We start from the raw sequence: 22,235 nt of genomic DNA on the forward strand, positions 1-22,235 counted from the left end.
AATATGTTCTTGTCGTTAGGCAGAAGATTTACAGAGACACATCCAAAAATATCTTCAGTTACTGGGCAGATGATATCTAAGTCCAACACACACAAATATAAGCCTGTTTGGAGGCCTCTAAGTTACAAAAACATTTTATTTCACACATTATTAAACATACTTGAGCATAGCAATACAGATCCTATAAGCATAGCATGAATATTTTCCAACAATTTCCCCCTTTTGAAGTCTTAATAATGACTTCACCTTAAAACGCCCCACAGGTTATTTTTAAAATCAATGTAACAATAAAAAAGGAAATAATGCATGAACCTACCAAAATCCAACCCCTATGGGGTAGGGTTTTTGCCTTTTGGCTCATACTTTCATCAAAATACTTACTACAAGTCCTGGAATATACAATGAGCGAACAAACCCTGTAAATAGAAAAATAGAAAGGTTTTTAGTTCAGTTCTGTTCTGGGTGGGAGAGCAGCTACAACCACCCTGTGAGAGGGAAGCTCAATCACTACCGCCTCTTCTGCTGTATGGTGTCCTGATCTTCAACTCACAGGTGTAGACTAACCTGGAGCCTGGGATTCATACCCGGGGATTATTCTGCCCCTATGTGGGTATGAATACTTTTGCAGATTGTTGAACCCAAGGTGTAGACTAACCTATGGGTATGATGACTTCTCCTCACCCCTAGGGGATTATTCTGCCCCTTCTGTAGGGTGAGAAGGTGGCTCTTCTGTTGTCGTGTTCTCTCTCAGGTTTTCCTGGACCTCAGCGAGGGATCTCTGCAGAGCGTCTGTCACTGTACACTGACTCCAGTGGTATCAGGTGTCGCCTTTACCCTTGAGTCTCACCGCATGTGAGGTTCTTTCTGTGACCTGGAATGGACCGGTCCACCTGGGTTCTGACCACTTCCTTTTGATCACCTTCAGCAGGACCCACTCAGCGTCGGACGTGGTTGGCTTGGGTCCCTCGGTTAGTTTCTCTGGAACCTGTTTTGAGAACTCTGTAACCAAACTTAAGCTGGTGACTGAGGTGTCCTGCCAGTCCCCAGCTGCCAGAGAGCGCTTTACCACTCCTCCCAATTCCTTAGCTTGATACTCAGGATGCAAAGAAAGAGAAACATGAGGAACAGCTTCATCTGACATTAAATACCATTCTGCTTGGTCAGGTGTTAACTGTTGTAGCCACACCCTCAAGAGCCACATAAATATTTTTGGATAAAATAAACCATGTCCTACCTTCTACTGTTTCATTAAACAAATCCTGGTACCATTCAGTGTGACAACGGTCGTAGAACAGAGTGACATGGGGCGGGTCAGGCGGAGACTTTGAATCCAGAGTTTCCACAGCTGATACACAGAGAAGATGCTGCTTGGAAGTTCGGTCAGCAGTCCTCAGTAGATGTCAGCATATGCCTCTGAAACTGGCTGTAAAAATATTGTTCATGCTGAAGCATTTGTCCACATGCCAAAAAGGAGAGCAGTGGTTTAGGAGGTTGCTGTGTTCAGGCAACATGGGATCTGCTGTGCCCACGCTGCCTTGGTCCTCCTCAGGGGCGTCAGCATGGGCTACAAGACGGGTGTCCACCCATCTGTGGATACTGGCCCTGCTGGGGTGGTAGAGGTGCCATACCGCATTAGGATGGACCGTTACTCCCTGCTGTTACCCCCAGGTGCGTGCCCAATGTCCAGACTGACCGCAGTTGTAGCACACATCTCCCAGTGCCCTGCTGGCTCCACCCCTTCCTCTGGGTGCTCCACACCATCCACCACGACCAGCTGACCACCAACATGCCATCCGCCTCCACGACCGGGGACACTGTACCTGTAATTATTAAAATGGATAGGGTGCAGGAGGGAGTAACCCCCCTCCTTGCCACTAATCAGTCATAGCCATAGGGGTGTGTGCTGCTGGATGTGCAGACGCAGCTGGAGGAACAGCTTGAGCTGCAGCTAACATTACATTTTCAGTTATATCATTTTTTCTCTTATTTAATTTCTCTTTGGCCTCTTGCAGCTGCAATTTAAGGAGCTGATTCTGTAGCTGCTCTTTCTCCTCTTTTCTTTTTATCTGCCTCCTGAGCTGTATGTAAATGGTGAATCAAATGTTCTTCCCACTTTTGTATAAATTTGTAGTAGTATTGGTTTTCCTTCTAAATGATAGATATCATTCTGTTTAACAGGTCCACTGTTCAGCCAAGTTTTAACTCCTGTTGCTGCTGTCAGTGTGAGTCTTTCAGCAGGTCCACATCTATAAATAACAGATCTGACATGTTCAGTGTGAGGGGAAGTTTAGATGCAGCCTTTTGCGGAAACATGTGCAAAGTTATTTCCTCTACTTTCAACAGTGTCACTGCTGTTCCTGCAGAGGTTTTAAGCCTCTGTTTTTCCAAATTCTTATTATTCCTTTTTTATCATATTTTATTTTATTGGGGACTTTATTTTATTTTTTTATAAAGTAAGTCCTTATTACATTTAAAAATTAGATCACTGTTTTTGGTAGCTGCTATTAATTTAAATATTGCTTGGTTTAGTTCTTATTAAAAAATAAAAACTCACTCACTGATGAACACAAACAATGAAGGGCATATTATATCTTATAATCTTAGTTTATCTTACCCAGTTTTATAGATACACCGTACAGTTTCAGTCAGCTTTGTATTTAGTTCAAGTAACTAAAGTTTGTTTCAACTAACTCAAGTTTTCTCTATTTCAGTCCAGTCCAGTAATTCTGTTAAGGTTCATTTAATCTTGTGTTAAGTTTGAGTGTAATTCGATCATTTTGAACCTGACTGGACAAAGTCTAAACGTCTGTTAAAATTTGTTGGTTTTACCATAGAGAACTGACCTAATATTATTATGGTAATGTTGAGGACTCAAATTTTTACATAACATGAAACAGACATTTATTTCACAAAAACAGAAAGTCAAACACAGACATTTGGCCACATGAACGTTTAAATACCCTGTTTGTAAAAGAGTTGTGAAAAATTGAAGACGGATCTATGAACTTTCTTATGGTTATCAGTATTTTCAATACAGGTAGAACCTTTGCTATCTTTATATGATTTTTTGGAAAAGATTCTGGAAACCTTATTAAGATATACATTTGGCAATGATCATCAGAACATCAGACCTTTATTAGCGCTTTTAAGGTCCCTCAAAGATGCATTACGATGAAATCAGTCATTCCCATTCAGACACATTTACACACTACTCTGTCAGAGTAATTTTATTTGCAAAAATGTGAACATAATTTGATTTCTATTATTCTTAAAATGCACAACAACATCCAGAGATTTGAGGTAATCAGGGCGGATCTCATCCACCCCCGAAGCCCTGCCACCACTGAGCTTTTTAACCACCTTGGTGACTTCAGCCCGGGTTATGAAAGAGTCCAACCCCGAGTCCCCAGCCTCTGTTTCCACCAGGGAATGCGTGATGGCAGGATTGAGGAGATCCTCGAAGTACTCCTTCCACCACCCGATAATGTCCTCAGTCGAGGTCATCAGCCTCCCACCCCACTATAAACAGTGTTGGCGAAGCACTGCTTCCCCCTCCTAAGGCGCCGGACGGTTTGCCAGAATCGCTTCGGGGCCAACCGGTAGTCCTTCTCCATGGCCTCACCAAACTACTCCCAGGCCCGGGTTTTTGCCTCTGCCACAGCCCGGGCCGCAGCACGCTTGGCCTCACGGTACCCGTCAGCCGCCTCAGGAGTCCCACAAGCCAACCACAGCCGATAGGACTCCTTCTTCAGCTTGACAGCATCCCTTAATGCCGGTGTCCACCACCGGGTTCTGGGAATGCCGCCGCGACAGGCACCGCAGACCTTACGGCCGAAGCTACAGGCAGCAGCATCGACAATAGATGCGGAGAACATGGTCCACTCGGACTCTATGTCTCCAACATCCCCCGGGATCTGGTCAAAGCTCTCCGGGAGGTGGGAGTTGAATACATCCCTGGCCAAGGGCTCCGCCAGGCGTTCCCAGAAGACACTCACTATGCGCTTGGGCCTGCCAAGTCTGTCCGGCTTTCTCCTCCCCCAGCGGATCCAACTCACCACCAGGTGGTGATCAGTGGACAGCTCAGCCTCTCTCTTCACCTGAGTGTCCAAAACATGCGGCCGAAGGTCTGAATATGACAACAAAGTTGATCATCGACCTCCTGCCTAGGGTGTCCTGGTGCCAAGTGCACTGATGGACACCCTTATGTTTGAACATGGTGTTTATTATGGACAATCCATGACTAGCACAGAAGTCCAATAACAAAACACCACTCGGATTCAGATCGGGGAGGCCATTCCTCCCAATCACGCCTCTCCAGGTGTCACTGTCATTTCCCACGTGGACGTTGAAGTCCCCCAACAGAATAATGGAGTCCCCGGGAGGGGCACTATCCAGCACCCCCGACAGGGACACCAAGAAGGCCTGGTACTCCGCACTACCGCTCGGCCCGTAGGCCAAGACGACAGTAAACCCAGACACGAGACGGCTGAGCTGGGGGGCAACAAGCAAACCCACACCAGCCCGCCGCCTCTCCCCGTGGGCCACTCCAGAGTAGAAGAGAGTCCGACCCCTCTCAAGGAGATGGGTTCCAGAGCCCACGCTGTGCGTGGAGGCGAGCCCGACTATTTCTAGTCGATATCTCTCGACCTCCCGCACAGGCTCAGGCTCCTTCCCCCCCCAGCGAGGTGACATTCCACGTCCCTAGAGCCAGCCTAAGCATCCGGGGATCGGGCCACTGAGGTCTCCACCTTCGTCTGCCACCCAATCCTCTTTGCACCAGTCCCTCACGGTTCCCCCTGCAGGTGGTGGGCCCACTGGGGGATGGCCTCGAGTCTCTCATTAGGGCTTGGCCCGGCCGGGTCCTGCGAGGAGCAACCCGGCCACCAGGCGCTCTCCAGCAAGTCCCGACCCCAGGCCTGGCTCCAGGGTGGGACCCCGGCTCCACCGTACCAGGCGACGTCACGTTCTTCGATATTTTCGTCCTCATGAGGGATTCTTGTCTACTCACTGTCAAAAAAATACTTTGGAAAAATAATAAAGGCCACTAGAGCCAAAAAATAACTTTGGAGTTGTTTGATATCCAGGCAATCTAGTGTACCAGCTGTACCTGAAGGCAGCATGAGCAGCTGTATGGGAAAATCCCCCTTCATCAACAGACATTCCACTTGCATTTTATATGATGTATGGAGTTTGGGCTGATTGGAAGCTACAGGTGGCCATTGAGGCATCAGCTGATTTTTCTCCAGTACCGCTGATTTTTACATTCAGCTTGATGTTGCTTCAGGTGAGTAATTCAGTTAAATGCAGAGCTAGCTATGTACAATTTTACTGTTCAAAGATGCCTACATTGACATTTTGGTTAATTCCTTTCTTTCTGAATGAGAAACCTTATTCCCAAATAGCAGAATTTAGTGATAGTTGGAGTCCTCTATGTTTCAAGTACCGTTACACCCCTAGTAGTTTCATGCCTTTGTCAAAAAGATACATCTTTAAACTCTGCAGAAGGTTGGGAAGCTGGACCCCAAGCGGGAGATTCATGCTGGCGCCTTGGCACCCATCCCCTTCTCCTTCACATATGCAACACCATGACTAAATGCGTCCTCATTCAGGAGGAGGGACAAAGACTTTTTTGCCCACAGCCTTGTGACAAAGGCAGTGGGCTTACTCGCAAGAATCAATCTTCCATCAGTCCAGAGTGGCCTGGGGTCATGAAGAAAATCCATCCCTTTATGACTAAAGATCTTAGCACAACACAGAGGTGGGACCAAGCCAGTGTTTTACAAGTCACAAATAAATCTGAAGGCTTTTTCCCAAGTCTTGAGTCAAGTCCCAGACAGATGAATGTCACGAGACCAAAATTAAGGCATACAAGTCCAAAGTCGAGTACCAGTCTATAAGGTTTATGATTATTGATTATAAATATTTATATAACAACATAATTAAAAATCATAATTTAGAAGAAATAAATTCTAACCAAAAAATATTTTTTTACGAATAACGATTAGAGATACATTCTGGGGGTGTAATTATTGGGCTCACAGCACTTAATAATTACAATTAGTTAATTATCATCAATAATTAACCAAAACCATGCCAAATCTCACTGTTATCAACTGTTTTACCAAATGGAGTGGAACACTAACCTTCTCTTGACAGATAATCACTCTTACACAAAATAAACACAAACTCTGTCTCTTTATCCATGTAAAAATTTATTAAACCAATTTAGAATAACACAACAATTTGGATTAACTTAAAAAGATTAACAAAACCACTACACTGTGAAACTCAACGAGTTCCGCACAGAAAGCGCCTTCGGGGGTGGCTTAGCTCCTTATCAGCATACAGTCCCCCATAGTGGGAACTCCGTGAAACACAAAGGGCCATAATCTGTAAAACAATGCAATGAACACAAGACTATCTGCCAATAGGCCTGAACTATTTTCACTGGTCATATGCTGACATCATCGAAGCGCCGCCCCCTGAGAACAGCAAGTGTCCCATTTTCCTTTAGAAAGTCAATTTTTGATTTTCTTCACATAATCAATGTGAAACTGTCCCAAGTAACAGATAACATGATGGTCTTAGACAGTCGCCAGGAATGACTGCTTTAGCTGGAGAGTGTGGCCATGATGGCGTGGCGAATTCTGATGTCACGCCACTGCCATATACGTTTGCCTCTAAATTACACATGCATGGTCCGATTCACTCCAAACTGATAATTATTGATCTTTGTCAGCCCATAAACAGCTCTATTACATTACATTGGAATTTGGATCAAGAGTGCCCCCTAGGTCACTTCAAGTGCTCCATCTCCCTCATATATCCTCGGATCCATTTGAAATGTAGTATACATGATCCTGAGTTAATGATGGACATTTTCACACAGTCAATTGATGATGTTGTTTTAGCCCCGCCCACAAACAAACAAGCGACTGCAGCGTCCTTCTGGAAGGTCCGATTTACTCGAAATTTTGAATGCTTTTTGCCAGACCGAAACTCTGCATGACCGAAGATCATATGACATGTTGCTCACAGTACCACTTAGTGACGACGTGTTGAAGTGAAGCGGTGTCATCGTCGGTGGCGTGTATGAGGTGATGCCAGGCTCCTGCGGTCGCTCGACAGCCCGAGTTGCGCTGAGGGGTGCGAGGGCCTTCAAAGCTGCTTGCAGGTTTCTAGTTCATGTTTATTCTTGATTCTGTTTTATTTATCTTGGTCTATAGTTTTTGTTCAGGTCTGTTTCACTGTTTTTCTTAATTAGTCCTTTTTCTCATGTCTCAGTTTTATTAGGTTCACCTGTTCCCTCTGCCTTGACCTGTTCTTGACTCTCTGTATATTAGTTGGTTTTGTTTCATTATGCTTTGTTGGTTCCTCGCGTTCACTACCCTGTGCACTACCGGCATCCTTGCCTTGAGTACCTGCAGTACTTATGTAAGTTTGGATCTGACTCTGGTTTATACCTGCAGTGTTTTTGTTATGTTTTTTGATATTTTGAATAAAGCTGAAGACTGCTTTGAAATGCTGCTTCCAAGAGACTGGCGTTCCAAACCATCCAAGTTTCATGGATCACTCTGTGAATCTTTCAAAATATGTAACCATATCCTGGACTCAGTGGTAAGCTTTCTATATTTTCTGTTTATAAACTGCCCTTGAATAACGTGCATTTTTATTTGTAGAAATGTGCTTTTGCATTCGGCTATTAAGCTTCAATGATTTTGGTTTGTTCTTTGTATCTTTAAATAGTTGTGATGTGTTAATCGCAAATAGCACTTTTGAATATGACTGCGCAGTTACATTATGAACAAGAATTGATTGAATAATCCTATAGGATGCTGTTTTAAATGGCCAATATTAACACTGGTCTATTTGCTTGATTATTTAGAATCTGTATTTTGAAAGTGGTTACCGGTAAAGGGATTTATAAAGGAATGAAATTGAATCTTTTTTGATTATTGTTCTGGCCCTTTACAGGTCAGGTTTTTTTTGTTGCCTCCGGATGAGGACTGTACAGATGGCGAGCTAGCCAGGAGCCTGATATTGTGAATATTTAGGTTTTTTTTTAAGGTCTTATTTAAAAGAAAAATGGAGGCTATTGAAGAAAAGGTGTAAATATTTCACATGCTGTTGTCGTCTCTGGTATAACAAATAACAGATTTAATTCATGTTACCAGAGGGAATGTCAGACACAGGCCAGCCAACCATCACCAGGTCAGAGTATCTACAGAAACAGTCACTACCCAGTTCAATAATTATCTTCAGATTTCCATTATCTTGAAATGCTGTTTGCTGCTAATGTGTGTTGTTTTTGATAAATTTGTGATTGTGCTTTTATTTTGAAAATACTCCAAATATTTTTAGTTTTATGTAGTTCTATTAAGTGAGGAGTATGAAGTCACAGAGGCCTCTGCCTTTGACCAGGATGATGGTGAGCCAGAAGAGCCAGTTCCAGGAGATACAACTGACCTTTTCCCAGCTGTGTCCAGTACTGCTTTTATTCCTCCGAAAGGACCCAGTAGTAATTCTACTTAACTGAAACCTGCTAGTTAGCTGCCTCATCTGTTTTACATTCTTTTTAATTTATCATTTATTTATTTTTCAATAAATCCATCCATCTATGTTCTATACCTGCTTCTTTGAATACATAATATGCAGATACAGTGTTAAAAAAAGAACAGAAGGGAGAATAAAAGAAGATGAAAAGTAAAAAATGTTGACAAGTACTCAAATTGTGGTGTATATAGGTGCAGAGGTGAGAAGACAGAGGGTTTGGGTTAGGGAAGGTCCTACGGTTTTCACTGTTGATCATGTTTAGTCTTTATACTTCACACTTACCACAGTATGCTATCCATCATGCCTACTATTGTAGACCGTCACTTTGATGTTGGATTATCATCTATTTGAAAGCTGTTCAATAAATGGGAGCACCCCACGACTTATTTCCCAGTCTGGACATTGTTTGTAAGTGCATAGGAACCTGGATCCGCCCAAACCCAGAGACAACTAAAGAGATGGAACCTGATGGTCGCTACAAAATATATATATTGATCTAATACTGGCTACATTAGGATAATGTGTTACACATTCTATTTACATACAAGCAACAATATTTCTACCAATAAAAGCAGGAACATCAACATTAATAATTACAGTAGTTTCAAGTATGATATCTATTTCTAAGCCTCTTTTTATACTTAATGCTTGGACATTGCTTGAGCTCCAAATGTGGAATACTCCAAACCTTCGTCACAATGGTGTCATTGTTCCAAAGTTGATCCCAAGTGTTGTTTTACATTTTGTACATTTTTTGTGTTACATTGTTAAACTGCAAATTATGCACATAAATCTCATCTCCTGTGTACTTAGTATGCACACAGACTGGACCTGCAAACATAATATTCAGAGGAAATCATTCAATTTAAATAAGGGAAATACTAATGTTTGTATTGAAAGGTTAGCAGATTGCAGAGCTAACTAACTGATTTAAAAGCCAATCTGTTGTCATTTTTAGGTTTACATCTTAAACAGAACCTGTGATTTTCCAGGCTTCATGATTAAATTAGCGAATTAACTCATCAGTCTTTGTGTAAGTGTTAATCTCTTAAGGAGGTTCGATACCCCTCTACTAAACATGTTTTACAGACTCAAATTCATTTCTTTTTCTTTCACCTGTGTCTGTTTGTTTGTGTGAACCAATAAAATGATGGTGTTAGTTCCATGAAGTCAGACATGACTATAAACTGGCCAGGAATGAATGAAGCAAACTTTTAACTGATTTCAGAAAGTGACACCATTTTTGAATCATTTAAAGTTGTATTTTATTAAGAATCGGTCCTATGTCAGATGCGACTGTCTGAATTTAAACTTTCACTGAAAGTGCCGTACTACCAATAAACCGAAGAGGAAGAAGAGCCACATAAAGAAGATGAGACCTGCGAGGAAGAGATGCAGAGGATCACTGTACAACCTGTTTGACTCCAAGATAACATACTGTCAGAGTGTGACATTTTTTGGACTTTCTTTGTGACTTTGTTGTTTACTCTTTGCTTAGTTGTTTCACTTAGAATAGTTTTTTATGTCTGTCATTATTATAGTTCTGTATCTCCCTTGGATTCTCTGTGTTTATTTATGTTAGGCCTTTTGTTCCCACTCCTAGTTTAGTCCCTTAGGTTTAGTTCTAGTTAGGTCAGCTTTAGTTATTGTTTACACCTTTGTTTGTCCTCGTTTCATCTGCTTTATTCTCAGTTTGTTCTATCAGTGTTGGGTTTGTTTACAGGTTTGTTTACTTTTGTAGTCTGGGTTCCTTTATGGTTTCTTTGTTTAGTCCTTAGGTCTTAGGTGGTGGTTACCTCTAGCTTCTCAGTTTCCTTTTAGTTAGGCCCGAGCAGGAAAACTGCAAGGGCCTATTGTAATCGCTCGAATTCTTATTCTTTTTTCCGTTGCGTCTTTGCAGGCCAATATGGGGACTATGTCAGATGCGACTGTCTGAATTTAAACTTTCACTGAAAGTGCCGTAACATTTCTGTACAAGGTTATACTGCATAATAGCCTGCATGTTGTTTGGGTGATGCCACACACCACTTTTTTCTTTATCTACCTTTGCGCACACATTCCTGATGAAGATGGAAGAAAGCACCTCTCCATCATTGCCGGCTTCTTCGCTGTCATCGTAGGATACAGAAGAAAAGCAGGTAAATAACATGGTGGACGCAGTGTGCTTGTTGCAGAAGGAAATATTGGCCAGAGACGCACAGCGGGCTGGGCTGCTTTCCAGGCACAGTTCCCTCTTTGCGCTCTAGGTATGGCTCTATTGTAACAAACTTTGTGTTTGGTGTAAGATATCAAGTATTTTCAAGTCAAATGACCAGTGTCCAAGTTCAAGTGAAGTCACAAGTCATTAGTTTGAATGTCCAAGCCAAGTCCAAAGTATTTTATGATTCTGTCAGGTCTAAAGTCATCAAATTTGTGACTCAAGTCTGTCTCTAGTCTGGACCTCTGACACTGTGTCCTGACCCTGTTTTAAGTTATTTAAAACTAGGTGGAGAACCAGAAGTCAACAAACTGATCAACTTCTGGCACTGAGAAGATAAGAATGGGTCACCCTCAGTCAGGATTTGGTCCATAAGTTGATGTCCAGGATGAAAGAAGTTCTAAAAAGTGAACACTATACATTGACTCATGACATTCTATGAGTTTGTTAATGAAACTTCTCAGGTTTACGAAAAAGTTTGAACTTTTTTGTATTTTAGGTGAGAATTATTAATAAATGACTAATGTAAGGACAACACTGAAGGCTGAAGAGTATCTGACAGTTATTCACTATAACACCTTGATCACATTCAATAACTTCTTTGAGATGGAAAAAAAGACAAAGACATAAAATTAAATATTACAATTTGTAGTTTATTACCAATTGGTTTATTGTACAATATGTTATGAATTAAGAGAAAAAGACATTTATTCATGTACAAAACACATGAGCTATTTTCTCCGCTCTTTAGTTTAAATGTACATGAGTTTCTTCTCTCCCATCGCTGTCCCACAGCAGCGCCACTACCCCACAAGACTGGAAAATATGAAGCATAAATCTGTCCCGTGTTTTGCAGCTGTCTGATGGGATCTGACAGCTGTTACTTTATTAAGAAAACCCCGAAACAGGCTTGTTCCCGAAGCTGTGTGACTCCTAAAGCTCAGAGGTATTTACAGGCTAAATGACCTGATGGTGCTGTGGTGTGGTAATAAAAGCTTGCTCACAAAGACATTAAAAGGGATGGAACAGCCCTTACAGATTTAAATATTTAACAATGGTTTTGAAGTGGTGTAAAATACAACAGGATCCCCAAATAGAAATTCTTACGTTGGGTTTGTCAAAAAGCTAAAAGAACAAAACTGTCTCTGCTGACTGATAAAGCACTGCTTAAGAGACAAATTAAAGAAGGCAAACATAATTTTTTTACACACGTCTCACTCCCAGATATAAGTGTGTTCAAAAAGTGACTTTATAGTTTATCTTTGCCTAATGTTTTCTTCTTGATACAGTATTGAAGTGGATTAGGTTTGTGTGGGTGTGTGTGTTGTGTCATGGACCTGGTATTCCTTCCTTCCTCTCAGATCTAAAATGCACCTCAACTCTTTACGTCTGGTCTCTGTATAAATCCCACGCATTAGCTAATAATTAACCCAAACAGGTCTTCAATAAATACAGATTCTAATAATAGACCATCCATTTAGGTAACTTTGGTGGCACAATAAGTATTTATATAGATGTTTCCTAACGATCCTTCAAAGCAGTTATTCCCAAAAGTGGGACCCATTGTAGAAACTGGAAACAGAAAAATCAGCTATATTGGTCAGGTTAATCCCATAAACTGGTTGGACCAAAGCAGGTTTATACATTTGTAAAGCAAAATAAAAAATAAATCAGAAACATAATTTTCTTTAAAGCCTTGGACATTGAGCAGATTTTCCCCATATTTGGCCATTAGAGTGGAACTAGAAAGAAATTTCTTTAACTAAATTGGCCAATAATTTATCTCTCAGGCATAATAATTTAATTTTATAAAGATAAAAAATGTTGCAGTGGACAACATAATCAAGCTGTCCATAGTAATATAAATGATAAAGAAATATTTAATGAGTACAAACCCTTTGAAACCTGTGATTTGGTTGTGCTAAATGAGTGGAAAAACGTAACTGTTGCCCCTCATATTGTTCCTCATGCTCAGTGTTGAATGTCAGTTGTTAAGAAGGTTTAGAATTTGGTTGGTAGAATTTATCACTGACTGACTACAGCAAGTTGATGTCCTCACAGGTATGACAATTATGAGCTTGTGCGTGTGGTTTTTGTGGCCCTCTTCTCCTCTCACTGAATGTGTGTGGATGTTTGGTGTTCGTCCGCCTTCACGCAGTAGTTGGGTTTGTCAGAAACCCTGTAGCCCGGCAGACACTCACATTGGTAGGAGCCCACTGTGTTGATGCATTTTCCGTTTTTACACAGCGACATCCGGGTGTTCAGCTCTGAGCACTCGTTCACATCTGCAGATAGAGAGAGGGGTTGGCATAAAACTGAAAAAGGATGTGATTGGCTTTACATGAGAGTGAGCTCTCTCCTACCAATGCAGGACATGCGGGACAAGTCAAGGGTGTATCCTGCAAAGCAGTCACAGGTGTAACCCTCCTGAACCCGGACGCACCGACCGTTCTCACAGCCATTCAGGATCCCACACTCCTCAGCTTGTAAGCCCTCAAATGCACTGTTACGATCTGCAGCACAGACATCCAATCACACACAAGGGTTGACAGGTTTAAACTTACAGAGATGCCAGCAATCCCTTCTGTGAGTACAGATCTGTTCACCCCTAAAGGGATTATTCAGATTTTTTGAAGTTTTATCCTATTGGGAGCTTAATAGCAGTTAATAACCTACCTGCCATACATAATTTATTCAGGATTGGATAACAGCAGTGTAACTAAAGTTGAACACCCTGGTGCAATGAGACATTACATTTTGACAACGTGAAAGGAAAATGTGTCACTGTTGCCATGTCAGCTAGAAATTCAATCCAGATTTTTTCTCCATTTTTACTTTATTGCCTTTTGGTCAGCCCTGCGATGGACTGGCAACCTGTCCAGGGTGTACCCCGCCTCTCGCCCATAGACTGCTGGAGATAGGCACCAGCTTCCCCGTGACCCACTATGGAATAAGCGGTAGAAAATGACTGACTGACTGACTTTGGTCACTTTTGCAGCATTCAGACTGGTGGGGTTGGCTTTAAGAAAAATTCTTTTCAGGTAGATGATTTAAAACTCACATTTCCACTAAAATGCACTGACTGAAAGGTGACAGAGAGAGGTTAAACACAATATTGAACTAAATGACTTTCTCTCTAACATAGTTGCATGATTTAGCATACAATGTAAAACCCATAGTTTAATAGCATTAAGATATTTTATATCTAAATGCAACTGGATGTTTATGGCTGGACGAACCACTGCATAAACTTTACAACTTTCCAGTTTGCAATAAATCGATGTTGAAGTTGCTGTACATAATAATAAAACAAGTGTATGTTATATAAATCATGTAGGGGACACAGCAAACGTGTGAAAAAAGGTGCTCTGAGACTAAAATTTTATTTTAGGCATACATTCAAAATGCTATATGTGGCAAAAAAGCAACATGGCACCTAAGCCTGAACACATCCCCCATCATACTGTGGGGATGTGTGCTCAGCAGGGATAGGGAAACAGGTCAGAGCTGAAGGGAAGATAGACGGGGATAAATACAGGACAGTTCTGAAAGAAAACCTGTTAGAGGCAGCAAAAGACATCCAGATGACATCAGGATCAAAGCAGATTTCCGCCAATTTAAAAACTACACATTTACCATCTTACCAAAACATTAATTAAAAGCTTTCAAACACGTTGGAATATAATCACTGTACTGTTGAGATATTGTTTGTCATTTGGAAGCTTCGAACAAATAACTGAGTAGCAATAATTAATCCTAATCGGCTGAGGGTTAACAATGTTAACAAATGGAGCCAGGAGATTTTCTTTCACTCTACAGAAATATTACAGAATTATTACTAACATTTGGTGCGTTAGACAGCTGGCAGATTCAGGATTTCACAGGCTTTGATTGGATGTTTGAGGTTGTCGGCTATGGTTAGAATCTAAAATGATTTACTCAATTTATTGCAAACAGAGACAAATCAGCCATTTTTTATTTGTACAGAAAAGAAGGAGTCCAACTAATAGTCAGCAGTTACTTCAAATGTATTCTGGTTCTGTTCATCGGTGTGTTGAGGCTCATATTATCCAATCCACATCAGCCTCTGTTTGGGCTACAGAGTGCTGATCTTTGACCATCTACATTCAAAGTGGTCTGATAACCTGATTATGGCGCCTGCTAGCAATGTTGAAGGCCAGTGGAATATTTCCAATCTAACAATTAGAGGGAGGAGGATCTCAGAATCAAACATGGCTCATTAAAATCAGGACACACATGGGCAGCTAAAACTGAACACTATGGCCTAATATTTGCTTGCTTGGTACTGACAAGAAGGCTACAGCTACAGCTATGGAAACGTGACCAGAGAGGGTGTGTTTAAATGTGCTTGGAGTTTAACAGCAGCAACATATTCCTAAGGATGCATACCTTAACAAAGACAGAAAAACATGCTTTTTTCCACTCAGCCCATATAATACTTAATCATATTTCTTAAGAGTCAAATAAGCAACTAAATTAAATATAGTCAAGTTGATGTTTACACATATTAATGAACAAGTAACAAGATTTACAAAAAAAGTGGAGCTGCTTTCTTCCTTACAGTGGTTCCCACTGTGACACACCTTCTGTCACAAGATGGCAGCAAAGTGCTTGTAAATGTTACTGCGTGGGTCTGTAAGAGGTTTAATATTTGTGAGCTGCAACATTAAAAACACTGACACGTGAATTAAGCTACTCCAATCTTCTCACCAAGGGTTATTTTTTTATTAAAGTATGATCTATTTAACAGTTCTACATGTTAGGATGCAGTTCATAAGAATTAAACCAAGATATGCACATCTTCTTGGATATTTCATATTCTCTGGTTTGAAGAACCAGATGCTTAAAGCTTCCACATGTTAAATAAATGAGTCCTGCAGTGTGCAAGTCTTTCTGTGTTTTATGTTATAAACATGAAAAAATTGTTTTATGGATATACATAATATTCACCTCCTATCAATAAAATAAATAAAAAGCAAGCTCTCCATATCCTTCAAAAAAACCTTCAATTTAGGAGTAAATATAAGAATGACTAGTCTGACATATTAGTTAACTAAACCCACATTCAGGGTGGAAATGAAAAAGGTAGAACTGCATTTTGTTGAAGCTATAGGTTGAACCATTGAGTAAAGTGAAGCTGATAAGCTGCTGGGCAGAGACAAAGTGGGTCAAACATAGGAAAGCTGAACATTACCCAGCAGTGGTTCATAGACAGAAGAATGTCTTTGTCCAAGGACTTATCAACCATTTCCAAAACAATCCACTTTGCATTTTGGGTAAAACATTTGGTGCGTTGATAGAGGCTTTGTGTATATGATTCCGCAATGCAGAGAAGTGACTTCCACATTTTAAAAGCAAACAAATTTATTTATAAGTAAAAGCCAAACTTAAGCAAAAAGCCAAATTTTCAGTATATTAGTAAGATATGAGTAAATAACAGCTTATCATCCACACAGTCAGATAATTCCACACAATTCCCTTATACCTTGTAGAAGGGAATTATGTTTGGTAGTTTGTCTGAAAATCTGAAATTCATTTTAAGTACTTTAGTGTAGTACATATGTGAAATGCAGCATAGCAGTTTTGTAAATATGACTTTTATTTAACTTCAGATGTTGTGAATTAACCTATCAGAGGCTTAAGAATCTATGACATCATCATCTGAGCATTACTACATTATTTGAAGGCACTACTGTATTCTTAAGTGTTTGTAACTTTCTGACTATAAATAAAGTAATAAAAAGTGTCTAAAAACCTTTCTCCCATTTTTTTGGCATTTAGCAAATAAAAACTATTTTTCTTATATTCTATCGGCCTTTGGTTTCCCAGACAAGTCTTCTAATAAATGTTCTCTCTGATCTGATCAAACAAGTCTATCTTTTAGGTTGTGGCTTGAAAAAAAATCTAAATACTTACGTTCTTCATTTTCATAAAGGTTTCGGAATTGCTCCTCATCAGGTGAGGGTAAGTAGCCTGGGCTCACTTCATATTCATGAACTGGGCCAGCAACGAGGGCATCGTGACCATATGGCTGCCGTCTCCCACCCAAAGGAATGTTACACATGGATGCATAGTCCTCTGAGCAGTAAATAAAAGACAGTTAGGGGGAAGACAAAATAAAAAAGATAAAGTCTCCAACACCTAAGAAATAGGAATTAATGAGTAAGGGAGTAATGGTGTCACATACCTGCAAAACTAATGGCAGTATGTATTTACAAAAAACGATTTTCAATATTGTTCCATACATTAAATGAAACTTTAAAACATATCAAAACTTTTATTTTAATGATTACAAACCTCACATTAATGGCAATAAATGACATTTAAGTAACTTTCAGCATTACTGCTGCTTCATTTTTGTTTCTGAAGAGTAAAAAACCCATGCGTATCAAAATATTTTGCAACATTTATTATTTCAGTAAGGAGGATGTGTACTTAGTGCGCCACAGACATGTAACAGTGTGTGTGTGTCTGTTTGCTTGTTGTGTACCTGAGTGTCGGGCAGGACACAGGGCACAGTCCATTCCCCAGCCCTCTCCGAACCGACAGCAACACTCTGTGAAGGTGGTCTTTCTGTTGGGCCCCAGAGGCTGTGTGCATATGTTGGTTTCTGAGACTGTCTGCCAGCATATCCCCTGATAGTATTCCTGCTCCATCTCTTGTTGCTCTACAAATACATCCAGTGTTACTGTCTATAGGGTTACTAGTATTAGTATCATCCATCCATCCATCCATCTATCCATCCATCCATCCATCCATCCATCCATCCATCCATCCTTCCTTCCTTCCTTCCTTCCTTCTTGGGTTGCTGGTGCATATCTCCAGCAGTTTGGAGAGGGCTTTTAGACTATGGAGGCTTCAAACCAAGGATCGTTTTGCTGCAAAACAACAGAGCTAACAACTGTTAAGTCAAGTCAAGTTTATTTATATAACGCTTTTCAGCAACAAGGCACTCAAGGCGCAGTACATAAGGAAAAACATTACAATGATACAGAAATTCAAACAAAAGAGGTAATTACAAAAATAAAAATAAAATAAAGAGAATACAATGATGGATAAGAAAATGAAAGGAAATTTGACTGAAAACATAACTAATAACATTTAGATGGCACAGTCAAAGTCCACTCTAAACAAATACGTTTTTAATCTTGATTTAAAGCAACTTAGGGTTTCAGCACTTTTACATTTTTCTGGGAACTTATTCCAGATTAGTGGAGCATAAGAACAAAAAGCTGCTTCTCCATGTTTGGTTCTGGTTCTGGTTCTGCAGAGTAGATTTGAGCCAGAACACCTGAGAGGTCTGGCTGGTTGATACACTGACAACAAGTCAGTAATGTATTTTGGTGCTAAGCCATTCAGTGATTTATAGACTAACAGAAGTATTTTAAAGTCTATTCTCTGAGCTACAGGGAGCCAGTGTAAGGACTTTAGAACCGGGGTGATGTGCTCCACTTTCTTAGTTCTAGTGAGGATGCGGGCAGCAGTGTTCTGGATCAACTGCAGATGTCTGATCGACTTTTTAGGCAGACCTGTGAAGACACCGTTGCAGTAATCAATTCTACTAAAGATGAACGCATGAATTCGTTTTTCAAGGTCCTGCCGAGACATTAGTCCTTTAATCCTGGAGATGTTCTTTAGATGATAGAAGGCCGACCTTGTTACTGTCTTTATGTTCCTCTGAAGGTTCAGGTCTGAGTCCATCACTACACCCAGGTTTCGAGCCTGACTGGTGGTTTCTAGCTGTATTAACTGAAGCTGTGTGGTAACTTTTAAACGCTCTTCCTTTGGTCCAAAGATTATTACTTCAGTTTTGTTTTGATTCAGCTGAAGAATATTTAGGCCCATCCATGCATTGATTTGTTCTAAGCATTTACCCAGCGCTTGAATGGGTTCATGGTCACCTGGTGACATCGTAACGTATAGCTGTGTGTCTGCATAGTTATGATAACTTACGTTGTTGTTTATTAAAATCTGAGTTAGGGGGAGCATGTAGATATTGAATAGGAGGGGCCCTAAGATGGACCCTTGGGGAACGCCATGTGATTTTTGTGCTCTCTGATGTAAAGTTACCTACTGACACAAAAAGTCCCTGTCCTTCAAGGAGGATTTAAACCAGTTGAGTGCTGTACCAGAAAGGCCGACCCAGTTTTCCAGGCGCTCTAATAAAATGGAGTGATCAACAGTGTCGAATGCAGCACTAAGGTCCAATAATACCAGCACTGTGGTTCTTCCACAGTCTGCATTTATACGGATGTCATTGAACACCTTGACAAGAGCAGTCTCTGTACTGTGGTGAGCAGGAAGCCTGACTGGAAGACATCAAAGCGGTTGGTCGTTGTTAGGAAGTTGTTTAACTGCTGAAACACAGCTTTTTCAATAATCTTACTGATGAAGGGTAGGTTTGATATAGGCCTGTAGTTCTGTAGTAGCAGCTTGTCCAAGTTGCTCTTTTTCAATAGAGGTTTGATTATTGCTGTTTTCAGGGCCTGGGGGAAAACACCTGACAAAAGGGACGTGTTTATTATTTGTGTTTTAAATCAGATGTTATTACAGGCAAAGCTTTCTTAAGGAAAGCTGTGGGTAAAACATCGAGACAGCAGGAATAAGAACTTAGTTGCTGTACGATTTCTTCTAAGATTTTGTAGTTTATTTGGTGAAATTGGGAAATTTTGTCAAAATCATTTCTAGTTGGAGAGAACTTTGGTACTGGAGTTGATGTGGATGTGCTGATTGCCTCTCTGATCTTTTGGGTTTTTTCAGTGAAGAAGTTAGCAAATTCATTGCAGGCCCTGGTAGAGTGGAATCCAGATGCTACAGTTACAGGAGGGTTTGTTAACTTGTCGACCGTGGCAAATAATGCACGAGCATTGTTAATGTTTTTGCTGATGATCTCAGAAAATAAAGATTCCCTTGCATTTTTCAGTTGTAGGTTATATCTGTATAGTTTCTCTTTATAGATAATATAGTGAACCTGGAGTCCAGTCTTTTGCCACCTGCGTTTAGCTTTTTGACACTCCTTTTTTTCACTTCTGACTGGTGGAGCACTTCTCCATGGAGACATTTTCTTCCCAGAAATGACTTTCACTTTAATTGGAGCAATTGAATCAATGATGTCTGAGATTTTAGAATGAAAGTTTTCTACCAGCTCATCTACAGTGTTACAGGGCAAAGTGGAGGTAGAAGAGTAAATCTGGTTAAAGGTTTCAGCAGCACCGTCCTTAAAGATGTGTTTTCTTATAATGTCTCTTTGACAAACTGAGTCATTGGAAATGATGCTTTCAAAATAACAGAAAAGTGGTCAGATAGAACAACATCAGTTACAGACACCTTGGAAATGTTTAGACCCTTAGTGATGATCAAGTCCAAAATATGTCCCTGTTTGTGCTGTTTAACATGTTGAGTCAAACCAACATTTCTAAGAGTGTCACATAGATCTATTGCACTTCTGTCTTCAGGATTGTCCATGTGAATGTTGAAGTCTCCCACAATAATTAAACAGTCATAATCAACATGTACAGTACAGACCAAACGTTTGGGCACACCTTCTCATTCAAAGAGTTGTCTTTATTTTCATGACAATGAATATTGTAGCTTCACACCGAAGGCATCAAAACTATGAATTAACACATGTGGAATTATTTACTGAACAAAAAAGTGTGAAACAACTGAAAATATGTCTTATATTCTAGGTTCTTCAAAGTAGCCACCTTTTGCTTTGATTACTGCTCCGCACACTCTTGGCATTCTGTTGATGAGCTTCAAGAGGTAGTCACCTGAAATGGTTTTCACTTGTTGGCCCTTTTGCCTTCACTCTGCAGTTCAGCTCACCCCAAACCATCTCGATTGGGTTCAGGTCCGGTGACTGTGGAGGCCAGGTCATCTGGCGCAGAACCCCATCACCCTCCTTCTTGGTCAAATAGCCCTTACACAGCCTGGAGGTGTGTTTGGGGTCATTGTCCTGTAATAAAATAAATGATGGTCCAACTAAACGCTAACCGGATGGAATAGCATGCCGCTGCAAGATGCTGTGGTAGCCATGCTGGTTCAGTATGCCTTCAATTTTGAATAAATCCCCAACAGTGTCACCAGCAAAGCACCCCCACACCATCACACCTCCTCCTCCATGCTTCACGGTGGGAACCAAGCATGTAGAGTCCATCCATTCACCTCTTCTGTGCCGCACAAAGACACTTTCATGTTATCAGAATCCAGTAAAGCAAAAAGTGGGCTCAGTGGGGAGATGGGAGAGTTCTGTGCGGTCTGGGGTGGGGTCTGGGGTGAGGGGGGTTTAACGGAAGGTCGAAGCTGCTGGCGGATTATTTACTGAATAGAAGAGATTAGATGTGAGACGTCTGGCCCCTGGCTTGTTCAAACAGAAACCCTCTTGCTAGAAGAGTTGTCTTTTTTCCCAAAAAATATTAAAGTTGTTGTTTCAACCACTTATTAATTATCAGAAATCTTGAAAAAATCTCATCTCCACAGAAAATTGGTGCATAGGGTCTGCTGAGAAACACCTTGATATTGAGACCTCCAACAATATTCAGAAGATGAGTGAAATCCTCCTTCAGTCCTTCTGATTTTTTCTTAGCCACGTCATCCATGGCTCCAAAGTGTATAATAAGGTTTTCTAGAGACGGGCGCTTTTCTGTTATTGCAAGAATATTCTCTGAGATATCGGACATCACGTTACTGGTACCAATCATAACTACTGTGTTTTCTTGTTGGAGAAGTTTTTAATCCCATCCACAACTGTGTTGCCCACTATTAGGGTTCTTGGTCCGGTGGGGCGCTTTTTCTGTGGCAGCTTAGGAGAAGACTGTTTAGAATGAAGGTTGTTCTCAAACCTTTTATTGTTCTCAGAAGATGGATCATTTTCCTGGTGTGCCACCGTACAGCCAGTACTACTAACATCTACATTAAAAGAAGTAGGAAACTGGCCCCCAAGAAGTGGTATGTTGGGGGAAACTTGGGGGAACTAGTTACTGTTAGATATAGTAGTCACCCTGTATTCTTGTCTTGTGCATTTTTGTAAAAACAATTTTTGCCCTTTTGATGTTTTTAGTTCTTAGTTCTTATTTAACTTTTCCTAATACAGGTCCTTCTCAAAATATTAGCATATTGTGATAAAGTTCATTATTTTCCATAATGTAATGATGAAAATTTAACATTCACATATTTTAGATTCATTGCACACTAACTGAAATATTTCAGGTCTTTTATTGTCTTAATACAGATGATTTTGGCATACAGCTCATGAAAACCCAAACTTCCTATCTCACAAAATTAGCATATCATTAAAAGGGTCTCTAAACGAGCTATGAACCTAATCATCTGAATCAACGAGTTAACTCTAAACACCTGCAAAAGATTCCTGAGGCCTTTAAAACTCCCAGCCTGGTTCATCACTCAAAACCCCAATCATGGGTGCCGACCTGACTGCTGTCCAGAAGGCCACTATTGACAC

At 40.7% G+C, this 22,235-nt stretch overlaps 1 protein-coding gene and 1 long non-coding RNA gene across 6 annotated transcripts in view; one reads left to right on the top strand and one right to left on the bottom strand.

Annotated features, from left to right (window-relative positions):
* The first annotated feature begins 7,128 nt into the window (after positions 1 to 7,128).
* Positions 7,129 to 8,939, top strand: LOC124859540. Its single transcript, XR_007036133.1, has 3 exons — positions 7,129 to 7,174; positions 7,505 to 7,617; positions 7,975 to 8,939. It is a non-coding gene; the product is annotated as an uncharacterized LOC124859540 (long non-coding RNA).
* Positions 8,940 to 11,382: 2,443 nt separating this feature from the next.
* The window catches only part of ltbp1 (latent transforming growth factor beta binding protein 1), a 260,233-nt gene continuing 249,380 nt past the window's right edge, over positions 11,383 to 22,235 (bottom strand). For all 5 annotated transcript variants that reach the window (XM_047351281.1, XM_047351282.1, XM_047351283.1 and 2 more), the window contains 4 exons: positions 17,262 to 17,438; positions 16,688 to 16,849; positions 13,114 to 13,263; positions 11,383 to 13,035 (listed from right to left, as the gene is read on the bottom strand). In XM_047351281.1, coding sequence (XP_047207237.1) covers positions 12,863 to 13,035; positions 13,114 to 13,263; positions 16,688 to 16,849; positions 17,262 to 17,438 — 662 coding nt within the window. In that variant the 3' untranslated portion in view covers positions 11,383 to 12,862. The remainder of the gene's footprint in view (positions 13,036 to 13,113; positions 13,264 to 16,687; positions 16,850 to 17,261; positions 17,439 to 22,235) is intronic.

Source organism: Girardinichthys multiradiatus, chromosome 22 (assembly GCF_021462225.1).
Source record: "Girardinichthys multiradiatus isolate DD_20200921_A chromosome 22, DD_fGirMul_XY1, whole genome shotgun sequence".
Taxonomy (NCBI): Eukaryota; Metazoa; Chordata; class Actinopteri; order Cyprinodontiformes; family Goodeidae; genus Girardinichthys; species Girardinichthys multiradiatus.